Source organism: Rhamphochromis sp. 'chilingali' (genome assembly GCF_963969265.1).
Source record: "Rhamphochromis sp. 'chilingali' genome assembly, chromosome: 1".
NCBI classification, from domain to species: domain Eukaryota; kingdom Metazoa; phylum Chordata; class Actinopteri; order Cichliformes; family Cichlidae; genus Rhamphochromis; species Rhamphochromis sp. 'chilingali'.
Genome location: NC_137929.1, coordinates 59,777,813 through 59,795,454, shown reverse-complemented (window position 1 = coordinate 59,795,454; position 17,642 = coordinate 59,777,813). Strand labels below are relative to the sequence as shown.

The window sequence follows — 17,642 nt, the reverse complement described above, 5'->3', positions numbered from 1 at the left end:
CCTACAGAGAATGATCAAAGCTCATGTAGAAACAAACAAACAAATGAACAAATGATTTTCTCCTTCATTTCTGTTAAACAAAGCTGTATGACACGTTTCCAGCTGTTAGTATCATGGTTGCTAGGCAACCTGGGCAGCGCAACAAAGGCTAGACCGTCCCATTTCACAAGCCTCGCACTTCCGGCCTTAGTGGTCTTTGAGTACGCGGCCCTTGAGGATCGTTAAGGCTGCGTACTTTAAGGCTGCAGACCCTGAATTGGGATACAGCCTATGATTCACATCTTAGATTAAATCCATCCTCTCCCATGATTTATCTATGGCCACTAGTTTACTTCATATATTAACATGGATACAAGCAAATAATCAGTGTTTCCATAGTTTATTTAAAAAAATAATAATAAAACTTTTTTGTTGCATTATAATGAATTTAGAAATCATAAATCTTCTAGTTTCTGCTGATGCCAATGAATTGCACTCTTACCACAAACAAAGCAGTTTTTTGTAAGAGTTGGATGCATTTCATTAATTATTTTGCTGCAAAATGCAAAACAATAACAAATGTTTTATCATTTTGTCGATCTCCTCTGGTCTGAGGTGGTGGGAGGACCAGTTAGAGACCAGCAGCTGGACGTCAGTGGTTGGACTGGTGGACTACTTCAGTGAAGAGTAGACGTCTGGCTCTGGTTTAAAGTCTGAACACAAACACAGTTCAAACAACAGGAAACATGATTACAAGCTTTGTAGTTCAATAAAGACCTCCAGTCTCCACCTCTCTGCATCACACACAGTCCCAGTTCAGACTTTACTGGGAACCAGTTCAGATACAAATCACACTTTAGGTGCCTGTTTGATTCACAGAACTGAGCCTGGAGCCCACAGAGCTGCAACAATTTGTTAAGAAAGTGCATTAAGTCACATTTTAAAAGATGAATGATTTGCTGCTTCCAGCTTCGCTCTCATATTTAAGCAAAGTTTCCGTCTTATTATTAGAGAATTTTATTTTTTTGTGTGAAAATGACGCCACATATTATGACTTTGTATCGACGGCTTCCCATCACGATGCACAAAGAGGGTGAGAGTATGACCTCAGACCTCTACAGCTGTGCTGAGCACCCTGCTCCATACTTTCTTCCCATCCCAGCAACACATTCATCAGATTTGCAGTTGACTCACAGTGATGGTTGTCATTTCTGGGGACAATGAGTCTACCCAGCGACTGTCTCAGTGGTTTAAAGACAACTACTTGGTCCCGCAAGCAGACGTTGCACTATCAGCGAGGGGGAGATAAAATATTTAAAGGACAGAAATCAGTAGTGAATAAATAATGTATAAAGTACATTTCTGGGTACTTAGTTGCTCAGTTGTCTTTTTTGAAATGGACACAGGGGACCAGCATGTCTGTTACATATTTTGCCTTAATACTGGGCTGAAGAGCAGCTGTACCTGGGCCTCCTTGTTCTGATGGTTGTTTGTCCATAACCGACGTCTTCAGTTCTCACTGCTGAGTAGACCACAGCTGAATAAATGTCTGCAGAGTAAACTATTGAAATCACTGCAGGTACAACAGTTCAGATGTTATTACACAGGAGCTAAAGATGGCTAAAACATTTTTATAATTTGTAATCTTGCATCAAAAAGACAGAAAATAATGATTTTTAGCTCATGAAGACCAGAAAATTTGTCCTGCACTGAGCCTCTGTGAGATCTCAGTGGATCTTAGTTCTTATTAGTTTGCACAAAAATGCATTACTTTACAATAATCACAACTTTAATGATGTTCTGTGTTTTTGAGTTTTTTTTTCTCATCTTAACACCTCTGCTGAGAAACACTGAGTGACCACAAAGAACTGGAGGCTGTTTCTGAGAAAGATGCAGGTGGACGACCACAGAGCTGACACGTTTTCCACTGCAGACTGACACTCTTCACCACAGAGCACAAAGCAAACATGTTCTCACAACATGAACACTATTGTAAGACTAACCAGGAACACCTCGGTGAGGACATTCACAGAGACAATAAACTATAAACAAATGTGTATTAAAACTCAGACAGCAAACACATGTGTGTCCAGTCAGAGCTGCTTTGAACACCTACAGCTCACTTACAACACTGATAATGTTTTGTGGGCCAGAAAGTCACAACACACACGAGTCTAAGCCGACACCATCAGTTAAAGTCAAACTGGGCCTAAAGGAAAACTGCAGTTGTGTCACATTTGAACCAAATATACATTTCATATATGAAGCAATCATAACTGTTGCATATGTAAGTGATACTTCTGTGACATAGAGGTGAAATATGTCACATGTTCATCAGAAGATTAAACAAACCAACTCTCCCACTTGGTTTATATGATGAACACAGTAATGCAACATGAACAGTAACTACACTGACCTTTAGATTCACTATGACACTATGACAACAGTGAGATGACACTTATGAAGAGCCAGAGTCACATGTTTCCTGTTTCAGCTGTTGACTGGCTGTTTGGGAGCAGAGTTGTGGGAATCATCATGTTTTTGCTTACTAGGTGCATTTTACAAACAGACCTTTGACCTCACATTCAGTGGTGATGACGCCCACCAAAAAGAGAAAGCAACACTACCTCTTCTTGGTTTGATTGGCTGTTGTGGATGATTTGATATTTTGATGGTACTGTGTATGATCTCATCTTCTCCATCTTCTTCTTGGAAAAGATAGAAAACGGAGAATAACATATATTAAATATCTAAACAGAGATTATATTTAAGAACGTTGTTACTGATCTTAATGAATGTGAACTTTATTCTACTAAACAAACTCAGACATGAAAGATCAGGAAGTCTGAGTCTCACCTTCATGTTTCCTGTGAACACATCGTCTCACCAGCAGAACCAGTAACACCAGTAGAACCACAACACAGACTGATCCAACACATGATAACACAGAGAGATCAGGAGGAAGAGTGATGTGGGTGGAACCAGGAGGAGGTGTGGATGTAGGTGGAGGTGTGGTGGTGTGTTCCCCTAAAATAAAGCAAACACAGTCATTAAGTTGTCATCACATTGTGAATGTTGAAAGCTGCAGAAACACAGACAGGTGAGTGTGTCACCTGTGACAGTGATCCAGCTGGATGGAGACTCTCCATGACCGCTGATGTCACACTTGTAGAGGCCTTCATCAGACCTGGAAACATGCTGGATGGTCATGTGACCTGTAGGCTGCTTCCTGATGAGGGAGCCATCTTTATAGAAAGCAGCTGGGAGGTTGGAGGGAGTGGTCTTTGTTTTACAGAGCAGAGTGACGTCATCTCCCTCCATCACAGGGAGGACAGGACTCTGCAGGATCACTGATCCACCTCAACACAGAGACAAACTACAGCATTTCATCCATTTACACACAGCTTCATCAACACTAACTCCACACACTCAGCTTACCAGTGACTGTCAGGTTAACCATGTTACTGATGGGACCCTCTCTGGACTCACACCAGTAAACTCCACTGTCATGAGGTGCTGTTATACTGATATTACAGGAAGAACCAGCTATTCTCCCCCACCCATCTGTTCCACACTGAGTCCTCTGTTGTTTGCTTGTGTTTCTCCTCAGAGTCCATCCAGCAGAGCTGTCGTCCTCCTCACAGCTCAGAGACACAAAGTCTCCTTTAAAGAACTGAGAGCTGCTGGGACTCACAGTCAGACGAGCTGTGAGGGTTAAAAAAAAAAAAAGATATGTTAGACATGACACAAGTACGAAAAGTGAGCTGTGCTTTATCATTTATCTCATCAGTTTTAATGAGCTCCATTGTGAAACATGAACCCAATCAGGTCATATCAGTGAGCGTTTCTCAGGTTTAAACTGTGACAGAAGAAGGTTACTGACCTTGGTTTGTTGTGCAGCTCAGCAGTGAGATCAGGACTAAAGAGAAATGACACTCAGGTTGATTTGAGGTGAACATAAAGAACAACTCCACACAAACAGCTGACAAACCACTGCAACCAATCTTGCCCTCCGTTCTATTAAAAAAGACTTAATATTTTCACACAATAAATCAATTTTCTAATTGAGAGACAAGTGCAAAGCTGGCAACTATAACTCTTCCAAAAAAATAAAATGTTATACAAAATATATTAAAAAATCAACATCATGAAAAACAAATATATTTTATGTGCAAGTCATTTCAATATACATTGTTTTAATGTACATTTCTTACGAGAAACTACTGATATATCCTGACTGAACCATGATCGTGAGAGACAAACCACTGCACTAATTTTTGTGTGGAATTTTTTACTAATGGAGTTAATAATGAGATTAAAAAAACAGTGTTTATTGAAATCTTTTGGTTAACTAAACATGTCTCGTTTCAAACAGACCAATGAACATCATCATTGTACCTGAGATATGAACATAATGGGTGGTTTATTATATGTATGTGCACTGTTTATACTGTGACTATAGACACTCTGTTACATTTAATAACCCAGTAAAGTCATGTGTCCACTGTGCAGCTGTGTTGATATAATGAGTGAATGATTTGATCTTTTCACTGCCTGCTGTGTTTCCTCGACTCCTGAGCAAAGATAAAGAGTCAGTTCAGACCTGCAGTTGGTCCTCGTGGTGTTTGAACTTGAATTCAGCCTGATTTGTTTTTCATGTCTTCTCCTCCATCATCAGTTATCAGGAGAGCAGACAGTCAAAGTACAAGAATTCAAACAAACACAGAGATTCTACTTACAGAGCAGACACAGCACAGATGTTTCCTTCATCGTCCTTCTCACTCATTTGAGCTTTTTTTCATTTCTGTCACTGACACCAAGTAAAGCCCGCCCTCTTCCTCTGAGCACCAGCTTTCTATTGGTTCAAACATCGAGGTGGGAAACTCACTTTTTTCTTTTTTTAACAATTACGTTATAAAATAATTTAAACATATATCTAAGGGTACATTGTAACAATGCACTTTTATTATAGAAACAAAAAACAATAAATCACAATTCTGTTCTTTTAAACTTATGTACAAGGACTTAAACATGGACATGTAAAAAAGTAGTAACATAATCTAAATTTCACCAGTGAGATTACAATCCATGTGTATGATGCCCACAAACATCCTAGACATTAGTTCATTGAATAAATTCAAATGTCCTCTGCTCTCAGTGATCTGTAGTTTGGTTGATGAACAAATCCATGTCCATGTAGTGGACGTCCCCCTCAGTGAGAGAGGCAGATATGAGCTGAAACACAGGAATCAAACCAGGGACGCTGCTGTTATGGAGCTGAACTGGAACCATTCAGACACTGAGGCCCTCTGAACACATTTTAATTACAGCTGTGCAGAGACACACTGATGACTGACTGGAACACTATGATTCACATTTTACATTAACACCATCCTCACACATGATTTATATGTGGCCACTAGAGGGAGATGTTGGACTTTAAACACTAACATGGATACAAGCAGATCATCAGTGATGCTTTCACAGCTTATTAGAGAATTAACATGTTGAGCATTTAACTGTGGATAAAAATTCTCTTCACTTACATATGTTCTTAAGATGATGATGAAACTGTGTAGAGTGATAAACAGTGTGTCGACAGAGTACTGTGAATATATTTAATAATCACATTCAGCAGAAAAAGTTCTTTCAGCTTACAGTCTGTACTCTGCTGATCAACACAACACCTGCAAAGTAACCTGTGATCACACTATATTTGTCAGTAACTCAATACTTTACTACATTTAATAATCACATTACAGTTACAATTCTGTCATGATTTGTGTTACAAAGGTTCCTTAGGTTTCTCTACGCAAGTCAGAAACATCAAACAAACAAACACGCTTTATGTGCTTTGGTTGCAATCAGCTGATTCAGTTACTGTGCTGAATAAGCAACATAGTGCACCAGTCTGGACGTCACTTTTATTTTTATTCCATGAAAGTATCCGATGGTGAGGTAAAAAATGCTTCCAGGACAGAAACAACACAAACACAACTTCAGCTCTTTGCTAGCACCTGCACAGACAACATGCTAGCGCTAAGCTAGCCAAGAACCCAGAGTGACATTAAAGCTGAGTGAATGATGACCCCAGCCCAGCAGCCAGACCCTGAACTTCAACAGGTAACAGAAGCAGTGATGAGCAGTCAGGCTGTAACCTGACTTCTACCTGTTTATATGTTTCTGTTTCAAGTTCTGCATTAATGTTTCACTTCTGAGTAATGACCAACTCTAGTAAATGGTTCTTATATAGTGTTTTCTACTTGAGCATTCAGACTGCTTTATACAACTTGTGTCATCAACATACATTTAGGTGCTTTTTTTCTGCAGTGGTTTTTATTTAAGGGTGGAACTGAACTTGGGGTTGGTATCTTGCCCGAGGATACAGGCACACAGACTGGAGCAGGCAGGGATCAAACCACCAACCTTGTGATTAGTAGATGGTAAATGGCCTGCATTTGTATAGCGCTTTTCTAGTCCCTAAGGACCCCAAAGCGCTTCAAACTACATCCAGTCATTCACCCATTCATCACACACATTCACACATTCACACACTGGCGATGGCAAGCTGACCTGTTCTGCCACCTGAGCTACAGCCACCCAAGCCACCAAGATGACCTGTTCTAGTAGATGATCGGGGCGGGGGGCTGGGAGGAAAAGTTGGCTGTCTGGTCGTGGTCTGGGATGCTTGGCCTCTCTGCTGCTGCAGGACCAGGGGTGGTCTGCTTGACTCCACCCCAGGGAAAAAATGTAACATCTTCTGGGTCTAGGGGCGGATTGCTCCTCTGGGAACGAAGGTACCTGGACCTGGGCTATAGAGGATATTTGGGGAGTGTGAGTGTGTGCACAGTGTCCATTTCTGTTTGTTTCCACATTGCGTGAGTGCCGAGTATTTGTATATGTGTGCATGAGGGTGGGAATGCATGTTTGTATCTGTGTGTGCCTGTTTGTCTATGTGTCAGGTCGGGTCTTAGACTCCACCTGTCTGGGAACATCTCAGGGCCCACCGTGTGTGGGGGCCTGTGTCCCCCGACCACACTCCCTGCTGGTGGCTTGTGCCCTCCATCGTTGGTGCATTGGTGGTTCTTGGTGTCCGGGGGATGGGCGTACAGGTATGTACCTGTGAGTGAGGGTTTTGTGTTTTCCATAAAGTTTCTTTTATCTCTTTTTAATCCTTTTTAATTTTTAAAATTATTTTTAAGCAGCTAAAAGTCTCAACTTCAAGCCAACTAACACTCATAAGGGCAGGGATGGTCTGATGAACCTGAGGCAGTGGGATGGACTTTCAATGTTGTCTTTTCACAAGGTCAAAGGTCAAACCTAACACTGAAAATCCTCTTTCACTGTTTGACTTGTTTTTTGTTTCCCCAGTTAAAAGATTTATGTTGTTTTTAAAAAACAGAGTCAATCATAGAGTAAAGCATTAGGGGAGGAACATTACTTGAATTTATTCACAGAAACGTCAAAGCAAATTTTGACTCAGTCAGCAATCCTCCATCTTAATTTCTTTATACAGTACAACTTAGGTGAAGTTGAAATGCAGACTTTCAGCTTTAATTCACTTGGCTTAGCAGAAAGATTGCATAAAAATGTGAGGAAATCAAGCACTTTTGAACACAATCCTTTGATTTTAGGATCTCAAAAGTAATTGGACGAATTAAATAACTTAAAATAAAATGTTAATTTCTAATACTTAGTTGAAAATCCTTTGCTGACAATGAAGTCTTGAATTCCTGGATGACACCAGATGCTGTGTTTCCTCCCTTTTAATGCTTTCCCAAACCTTTACTGTACAATTTCAGTTGCTGTTTGTTTGTGTGACTTTCTGTCTGAAATGTAGTCTTCAACAAGTGAAACGCTCAGTTGGGTTAAGGTGACTGACTTGAACATTCAAGAATATTCCACTTCTTTGCTTTAATAAACTCCTGGGTTGCTTTGACTGTATTATCCATCTGTATTATGAAACACCGCCCAATCGAAGTGACTGGATTTAGAAGGATTTGAGCAGACAGCATGTCTCTGAACACCTCAGAATTCATACAGCTGCTTCTGTCCTGTGTCACATCAGTAAACACTAGAGTCCCAGTGCCACTGACAGCCATGTACGCCCAACCCTCAGCCTCAGCCGTGTCTTACAGTTGATGTGGTTTGCTTTGGATCATTAACTGTTTCACACCTTCCCCATACTTTTTCTTACCATCATAGAGGTTGACCTTGGTTTCATCTGTTCAAAGAATGTCTTTCCAGAACTTTGCTTTTTTCATGTTTTTTTTTCTGTTTTTTTTTAGCAAAGTCCAATTTAGCCATTCTGTTCTTGAGGCTTGTGAGTGGTTTCACCACTTTCACTTTCAGTGAAGCCTTTTTATTTACTTCCATGCAGTCTTCACTTTATGGTAGATTTGGATATCAACACACCTACCTCCTCACCTTTCCTTCTCAGTATGATATATTTTGCAACGCCTAATATTTTAGCAATTTATCAGATGTTTTTTTTCGGTGTTCGAATCTTAAGGATGGCTTGTTTCAGGTTCATTGAGAACAAAAAACCAAAAGGATTATTTGAATGTTATTCTTGGTAACGTTTGCTCTTCCTGAGAAATCAGTGGTTTTATTTTTATTTTATTTTTCTTTATTGTCTGATTCCAGCTCAGACAAAATCTGCATCCGCAGGTTCAACAGCTCAGAAAAAGCAACATAGACATTCAATGAAGACTAAAATATTTAGTAACGATGTTTGCAAAGCTTTATTAACAATAAACAAGCAAACACACATAAAAAATAAATAAACAATATGTAAATGACGTTTGACATATTCAAAGAAACAAACAGAATGAAAGGTTTAAACTTTAGTAATAAGAGAGGCAACATCTGACTCTGCAGCTACTTAGAAAATATTTCTTTCTCTGGTTTGATTTCATAATGACTTAATTACAGGTAGCAAATTGATCCCGGACATTATACAACTAATGATCCATCGTCTATAATCCACAGATCTTCACAGTGTTTGTGTTCTGTGCCTGTAATTACTCTGTAACAGCTGATCTCTATATGAGAATTTGTTTGATTGTCACAAAAAATCTTCACTCATTTTCAGTCCAATTCTTCTTACTTGAACAATTTCAAAGATATTTTTTTCTGTGTTTGCAAAGACACTTAACAGTGACCTATGAATCATTTAAGCAGCTCCACGGCTGAACCAGTGTGTGTCTAAACACAACAGACAACTTGGGCACTTTGTTATTAGTACCAGTCACAAAAACACACAATTTATTTCCAGAAACAGCACAGTTGCATAGATATAAAGTAATATATTTGCACTAGACAATTGAATCCCCAAAAACTTGGTATATCTTGGCATCATGTGAAGTGCGTCCTTAAAATTACTGTGGAAACTGAACAAGAGGAGGACAAAAGAAGATGCAGCAGGCCAGTTTCTGAAAGTCATGTCCTTAAGAACTAGAAACAAAATGGTAAATGGCCTGTATTTGTATAGCGCTTTTCTAGTCCCTAAGGACCCCAAAAGCACTTTACACATCCAGTCATCCACCCATTCACACACACTGGTGATGACAAGCTACATTGTAGCCACAGCCACCCTGGGGCGCACTGACAGAGGCGAGGCTGCCGGACACTGGCGCCACCTCTGACCACCACCAGTAGGCAACAGGTGAAGTGTCTTGCCCAAGGACACAACGACCAAGACTGTCCGAGCCAGGGCTCGAACCAGCAACCTTCCCATTTAAAGGCGAACTCCCAACTCTTGAGCCACGATCGCCCCAAACCCAGCAAAGACCTGACAGAGGACAAGAGATGCATCTGGACCTTCAGACGATTCATTTACTGCGTGCTGAAGTCTAATCACAATCCACATTTGAAAGTTTTGGTTTAAATATTCATCTCTACACCTCTTGTAAAACAGGATGGAGAGTCTGTCAAGGTTTGAAGCTGCATTTCAGGCAGTAGTGTTGGAGATCTTGTTAAAAATGATGGAATTATGATTCAATAAACACAAGATTATAGATAGATATCATTTTATTTCATACATGCAAATATAATTGAAATAACAAGAGAAACAAAAGAAACTTGTCATGTAAATATGTAAATATCTATGTCTACAGAATATGTGTGCTCGAAAAGGAGTAGGATGAAATTTACACTTTTCCTGTTCCCACCCCCTTATTTCAAATTTCATTGCTTCCATTCCAGGATTCAACATTATTTGATCCATATATGTTTAACTATGTACAAGTCTAACACATACACAAATAAAACCATTTTCAGCACATAAACCAGAACAACAAACTACATTTTACATAAACTAATCACCCTGTCTTTAACACCCGCTTAATCTCTGAGTTTACAGTATATTAGAATTTGATCCACGATTAAGAAAGAATTTGACTGAAGTTAAATTCATTACTCAGCATAACAATGATCCCAAACAAACTGCATTTGCAGTAAATCTAAACCATATCCATCGACCATGTAGTAAAAGCATAACTGGAGAGAAAAACACACAGTGGAAAACTATGACTCATGCATCGGCCTCCCCAGAGCCCAGAGCGCAACATTAATTAAGGAGTGTGGGATCATCTTAGCAGAGAACAAAAGGCAGAAACATCCAAAGAAAAGCTTTGAATATCCTGGAGAACTATTCCTGAAGACTACTGGAATACAGGAAAGCTGCCTGAGCGAGTTCAGGCTGTGCTGAAGAATAAAGGCATTCATACGAAATACAGACTTTCAGCTTATTAGAACTGTACAAACTCTACATGTGTGCTTGTTTCAGTATATCGCTGCACCTACTTCCACTTTTCATAGCAAAATATAATGAAATAAAACTTGGTTTAGGATGTAAGAGTGTAATCTTACTACTGCTAAAAACTAACAATTATTATTATGTATAGTTTTACAAAAACCTGCTCAAAGGTTGAAATAAATTACATGTAAAATGTTGTAGGCGTAAAATCTTAAACTTGATCTAATAGGCAGCATCTTATCTTATTAACCTAGAGAATAAAATGAATGTTTATTCTTGCAGGACGTCATCATGTAGAGTCTAAACCCACAGATTTTAAAGAATATCTGTGTTATTTTTTTAATTGTTGCCAGTCTCAGGCTGAAAGATCAGCAGCTCAATCTCTTTTGTCTTTGGGCGGTTTTGCTTTCACCTAATTATTTGCTTCACTGTTATCTAAAAATATGCTCCATTTAATATGAATGAAACCTGACTCGGTTGTTTTTGTTATGTTTTCTGTAGATCAGAACTCCAAATTTCTTAGCAAAATATAAAACCAGTGGTGGAGATGCTGCGGGGTACTTTTCTACTACTATTACTGCTAAGTATTATTATTATTTACAAATTTACAAAATACCGTAAGCCTAATATATTCTTACACTTACTAAAACAGTGTAGGCTTTAACATTTTAAACAAATAATACACAGCATATTGTGCTATTAACCTACTGAATTAAAATAAAAAGCTAGAAGTTCAGTCTCAGTGATATTAAAAAAATATGTCTGTTTTAATAAATCTCTGCCAGTCTCAGGTTGACAGATCAGCAGCTCCTGGTTCTCAACCTGCTTGTATTTCTTTTTTAAATTTGCATATTGGGCAGTTGAACTCCATTCTGCATTTTACTGATGTAGTGTAGTGATGCTTCTCTTACCAAACATCATCATCATCAAAAACACTAAAGACATTTCAAATATGCTGCAGTTACTCAGGAGGCTAGTATGGACCCTGACTCTGCTGTTTATGTTTTCTGTAGATCAAAAAACCAACAACAGCAGCAACAAGAAGCACAGCAGAAACTGACAGACCAACTATCAGTCCAACAGGTCCATCCTGTTTGTCTCCTCCTGTCTGACCTGCAGGTGAGAAACAGGTGTGAGGTGTCAGGTAGGTGATGAGTGAAGAACAGAACAGAATCCATTTCCTCTTCAAACTGCTGTCAGACATTATCTACTGCACTCTGATCACATCACTCAGACCAGCTGCTTTCTACAAAGTCTCATCAACAACATCTTTAGAAACAAACATCAACAACCAGGAAGCAGCTTCACCTCTGATCACACACACACTCAACTCTACTCACTCACCTGGAGGAACAACAACTCTCAGTGTGATGATGCTGAATGCGTTTTCATTTAAAATTGGTTCTTTGATTACATTTGATTGATTCTCTCTACGTTTTTTTTCTGTCTTGACACGACACTCATATGTTCCAGTGTCATTAATCGTCACATTCTTCAGAATCAAAGATACGTCTCCATCCTTCATCTGTCTGTCCTGCAGACCCACCCGGTCCTTAAAAGATGGATGCTGTTCATCTGGATCAAACAGGTTATCTCGGTAAAAAAGCACATATTGTGTCTCCAGGTCAGCTCTGTTCCACTCTACACCTAAGATGTTGTTGTTATTTGGAGCTCGACATGTCAGAGTGACGTTCTGTCCAGATTCAGCTGTGATGATTTTTTGGTCTGAAAGAGGAAACGACACAGAGCAGAGAGGTTAAAGGTCAAAGTGCAACTGATCACTACTTTGGCAGCCAGATGGAGTGAGGAGTGTATGCACATATTAAATTATAGTACATCCGTGCACGATATACATAAAAAAAGAATTAAAAAAAATCTTTTGTTGATGCTAAAGTACACACATGATCATTATGACAGTAAATGCTGTTAATATCACACAGTACCACTGCACCCCACCCTACAGAGATCTGACCTTAATCTATTCCTACTGACACAAAAGTCAGTTACAACCTTCATCACTCTATATTAACAAGATGTCTTCATACAGTCAATTGTGCTGTTATTTTATTTTTATTTACCTATAAAAATTTACTTATTTTTTGCTGCATAGAATTTGAGTAGTGCTTTTTTTGTTAAAGCTCCCAAATCTTATATTATGACAGTATGACAGTCAAAGTTAGTTTAATTTTAAGTCGGAAACTCAGAGGGTTGAAGGGTTGCTGCATCTAGAATAAATGAGTACATTACTGTGGATGACAGTATATAAACACTTATACAGTGAAATAAGTGAAAGTGAACATAATGTGTGAGAGAAAGCAGCCTCTCATTATAAGACACTGTGAGTCTCTGCATGCTGCCTTTATGGAGCTACAGCTGTTTGTATACACTGAACAAAAAGCTTTTTAATACAGGTATTTCTTTACACATATTATCTGTAGAATGCCTTGAAATGTAAACAATGATTCTGACATTTTTTTATTTTATACAACCATTGGGACATTGGGACAGATCTACAGAGAATCAGAATCAGAAAGGGCTTTATTGCCAAATGTTGAGCAGATTTAAAACATTAGGAAATTGCTGCGGTGGCATGTGCCACCCTAAAATAATCTAGGCACTAGAGGTGGTAAGAGATCATTTTAAGGTGGCACATGCCACTCCACCTCTGTAGATCGGCCTCTGGCTGTATGCTGACTCCTGAAACTACAACACATTACACTTTTTTGTCTCTGTGCTGGAAACTGCACCGCTGACCAAGCGGGTAAATTCACTTCTTCGAACCTCATGACATTTACACACAAACTGATTCAATATGAAACTACATGTAAACAGACGCTCTGAAACTAAATGTTTGGGAAGTAACTTGTAAACCAGACTGAAGTTTATTCCTCTTTATCTCAGAGGGAAACACCGTTTGGTTTATAAACCTCACCTGCAGAGACAAACACGAAGACACCGACAAACAGCAAAGTCGAGCAGAGCGACGCAGACATTTCCGTGTTTTCTGTTTTTGACGATCTAACCCTTAGTTTGTTCTAAAAGTTTGAGTCTGTTGGTATTTTCAGTTAATAACAAAACCAGAGTTTTAAAACTGACTACATGAGATTTAATTTAAGGTTTAAATAAAGATAAAATATTTGTTTTTCAGCTACCCGTTCAAACTCCACACCTTGGTTTTCTCAGAAAAAAATCGCGTTGTAGTGACGTGTGTTTACGCTGCGCTGTAGGACTAAAAGGTGTGATTTTCTTTTTGTAATAAACTTTATTTAGAACAATAGCAATGTCTCAAACAGACACGCGAAATATTGAATCATTCCGAACAGTATATCACACCTCTTTTTCCTTTTCTCCTAATATATATATATATATATATATATATATATATATATATATATATATATATATATATATATATATATATATATATATCACTATACCCTCAGTCCAACTCATCCTTGACTCTCACTATCGTTTAATGTCTTCAATACAATGGTCTCACTGTGTGTAGAGCACAAGGCCCCTCTGTAGTGAACATGCATACAACTAAGTGAAAATATGAAATTATTATAACTAATGTGATATGATTACATACGTGATTAATACATCATGGAGAAAAAGAAATCTGCTAATACAGCCCATAACCGTAGCACGTCAGAGCAGTGTGCTCACATCATAGAGCGGCATTTCATCTCCGAGGAAGTGATCCCAGAGAGAAGTAAAGCAAGTGTGTAAGTTCATCTCTGAATTCCCACGTTAAGCTTAACAACCGATATATGGAGCAACTGCCTCTTCTCTCTCTCTCCCTCCCTCTCCTACTGCTAATTCAATCGTGAAACTGCTTAATGATCAGCTGATCGGCTTTTCTGTCGCGAGTCCGTCTCTCTTGTTTGTTTTTGGCCCACTTTGCACCAGAAAGAGGAAACCAGCGGCTGAACAACAGCAGCACGTTTAAGCTTGATAAGCTGTTGTTACAATTTATTTAATATTACTTTCTACACCAGGATCTTTTTCTACGTAGCTGACGGCTGGTAACTGTGCAGGGGCGGATCTAGCAAAGTTTAGCCAGGGGGGCCGATAGGGCATTAACAGGGAAAAGGGGGCACAAAGACATACTTTTCTTTCTTATTCTCATTTAAAATGTCGAGCTTTTAATAAATAATTATCTGAATCTTACACCCAAAGTTTTAATCTGATGTAAGATGTAAAGAAGTCCATTGCTGTATATAGTAACTATTAAGTCTAATATACCCTAGTAAGCTATAGTACTTTTTCCTTTGGGAAGATACCATCTGTGCAGTCTGCAATTCTGTTGAAGAAAGATGTTGAATCTATTTAATTATTCTTGAAAAATAATTGATTTCTGTGCATTTTTTTTCCAACCTGCATCAAATTAAAGTTGATTACGTCAATTAAGCATCATGAGGTGGAGGGTGGGGGGTGGTTCCCTATTTTTTTTTGTTGGGAGTTTGCAACCCTATTAGTTAGGTTACTTAATATTTCTGCTAAGTTCTCTTTAAAATACCAGAATAGGAAGGATTGAGTAGGTTTAAGTTTATTAGATTGATCAGTTTTGCTGAACTATGAAATATTTTGGGTGCAGTGTATTTTTTTACATACAGGTATAACAGAATAGCTTTAGTGTTGCTGTTTATTTAAACTTGAGTATGAACTAGTACAAAATGCAGTAAGATATAAAAAAAAACTATATCTATATTGGATTCATATCGGTATCGGCAGATATCCAAATTTATGATATCGGTATCGGACATAAAAAAGTGGTATCAATAGGGACATATTGAATATTTATTCCACTTAATACAATTAAAAAAGTTAAAAATAGTTAAGAAATCAAACAATAAAATATAGCAAGTTTAAAGTCTGTGTATAAAGTGGCCTCTGTACCACAGTGTCATGGCCTGGGTCTAGGGACCCAGGGCTCATGTATTTTCAGTGTATGTTTATGTTTTCCGTGTGTTGTTTTGGTTTCTCCATGTGTCTCCATGTGAGCTTCCGGAGGTGTGGGTTCGCTGAGGAGACTGCGAACCCGGAAGTGTTTCTGCTCCAGAGACAGCCACACCTGCCGCTCGTCGTCCTCTGCCAGCTGCAGCAGATTACGCTCGTCAAGGGAACGGCATTTAAGACTGCAGCTGAGCTGAGGCCGACGCTGGATCCTTGAGTCAGAACTCGTCAGTACTGCCGTGAGCTTTTGCGTAACCTCCGAGGAAATAGATCCCCTGCTAACCTTCTGTTTTTTTTGTGTTACCAGGAATCTGGAGCGGAGTGTGCTTCTAAGTCACGGTGTGGGAATTGGAGTTTTTTTTGGAGTCGCCACCTTTCTCTTTTACGGACATCTGCACTGTGTGGGATTCAGGGAGAATCACCACGGGACCACAGTGCTGGGATTTTGTATATAGTTGTGTGTTTTTCACCTCCTGTAAATAAATCCACTGTCCTTCGCTAAGAGTCTCGCGTTTTGGGCCCTACTTTCACTGCCACTCCATGGTCTGCCATCGCAGCCCGTGACACACAGAGCCACAGATCAAATTAACCCACACATCCGTGTGTCATCCTGTTTGGTACAACACACCCTTCACCTGTGTGACATCAGTGCACATAGCAACACCTTAGCAACCACATTCCTATCTTCTCCAAATCTAAGTACACACATGTGACAAACAGCTACCACATATACAAAGAAACAGAGAAGTAATGAAGAAGTGAAGTGTTGCAATAAATCAGGTAGATGTGCAGAGACAACTTCCCACTCCACTCAGTTTATGAAATTAGATCAGCTCGGTCTAATCAATAAAAGTAAAAGGTGGTGATTTCCTCTGCAAGATGGTTAGGTGCAAAACAAATGAGGACAATTTATAGTTAATATTACACAAACTACATATAAACAAATGTTACGACATATATAATTTCAAATGATTCCTTAAATGAAAAAATAGAAAGCAGAAGTCAAAAATCAAAATCATATCAAATCAAGCTGATTGCTTTACTCAAGCTACAAAACTAGAAATACTTTATAAATGAATCTCCAACAAAAGCTTCTTAAAACACAGTGTTTATATCTGTATATACTGTTTTTACCATCATCTGTACACAATTTCTGTCAGAGTCATTAATCAATGTCAGATTTTTTAGAAAAAACCAAGACAAACGCTACTCCAACCCCTCCAAGTGTAGCGGAGGGGTTGGAGGTATTAAATGAGACTTTCCCTGTTTATTCCACTAAGTTGATTACAGGGGCAGAAATACGACTTTAAAGACAACAGGACACATGATGAAAAAACAAAAGATTAATGGGGAGGAACAAAGTTTGACTGAGAGCAACAATAAATTTTTTACTTCCTTTGTCTGGCCTGGTGGTGAGTGAAAAAAAGAAAAGAAACTGTTTGTGTTCATCAAACTATCGATAAACAGGGAAGCAGGAACAGAGTTGGATTTTAACACTTGTACTGACGGCTGTGAGAAGCTGTGACGCTGCAGGTTCAGCAGCACCCTCTGGTGGACAATCGACGCTGCGCGTGACCATAGAGACAAATTAAAAATGGTAATACATGAACATTTTTCCAGCAGTTTTCATAATTCCAGTGACTTTAAAAATAATCTTATATTTCTTTTTTCCCCCTTGACCAATCTGTGGTGACCAAAATTGTTGCAAGTGGCAAAATTACGTTTTGGATTTCTTTATTATGCCATAAGAAAAAAAAAAAAAAAAGAAACTTAACAGCTGCACCTAGAGGAGACCTTACTATAGCACAGATACTTCTGCTTCTGGTGAGATGGAGTTTTTGTTGGGAAGATTATGATAGTGATAATAATTGTTGTTATTTTTCATCCATCCATTCTCTTGGGTTACCCTTATCACAGTAACTGGTGAGTGATAGTTTTCCTTTTC

The 17,642-nt window shown here is 38.8% G+C and overlaps 1 protein-coding gene and 1 long non-coding RNA gene across 3 annotated transcripts; both read right to left on the bottom strand.

Annotated features, from left to right (window-relative positions):
• Nucleotides 1–365: 365 nt before the first annotated feature.
• Nucleotides 366–2,997, bottom strand: LOC308412839. Of its 2 annotated transcripts, none has more exons than XR_013974632.1 (3): nucleotides 2,836–2,997; nucleotides 1,444–2,687; nucleotides 366–692 (listed from the first exon to the last, which is right to left on the bottom strand). It is a non-coding gene; the product is annotated as an uncharacterized lncRNA (long non-coding RNA). The 2 variants fall into 2 exon arrangements; XR_013974633.1 differs by having other exon boundaries at nucleotides 1,444–2,684.
• An 8,714-nt stretch (nucleotides 2,998–11,711) lies between these two features.
• LOC308411028 (coxsackievirus and adenovirus receptor-like) lies at nucleotides 11,712–13,925 on the bottom strand (the record flags this gene model as incomplete). Its single annotated transcript, XM_080904723.1, has 3 exons — nucleotides 13,671–13,925; nucleotides 12,083–12,463; nucleotides 11,712–11,851 (listed from the first exon to the last, which is right to left on the bottom strand). Exons 1-3 carry the CDS (start codon nucleotides 13,729–13,731, stop codon nucleotides 11,712–11,714), a joined length of 582 nt encoding a protein of 193 aa, XP_080760849.1. The 5' UTR covers nucleotides 13,732–13,925.
• Nucleotides 13,926–17,642: the final 3,717 nt, after the last annotated feature.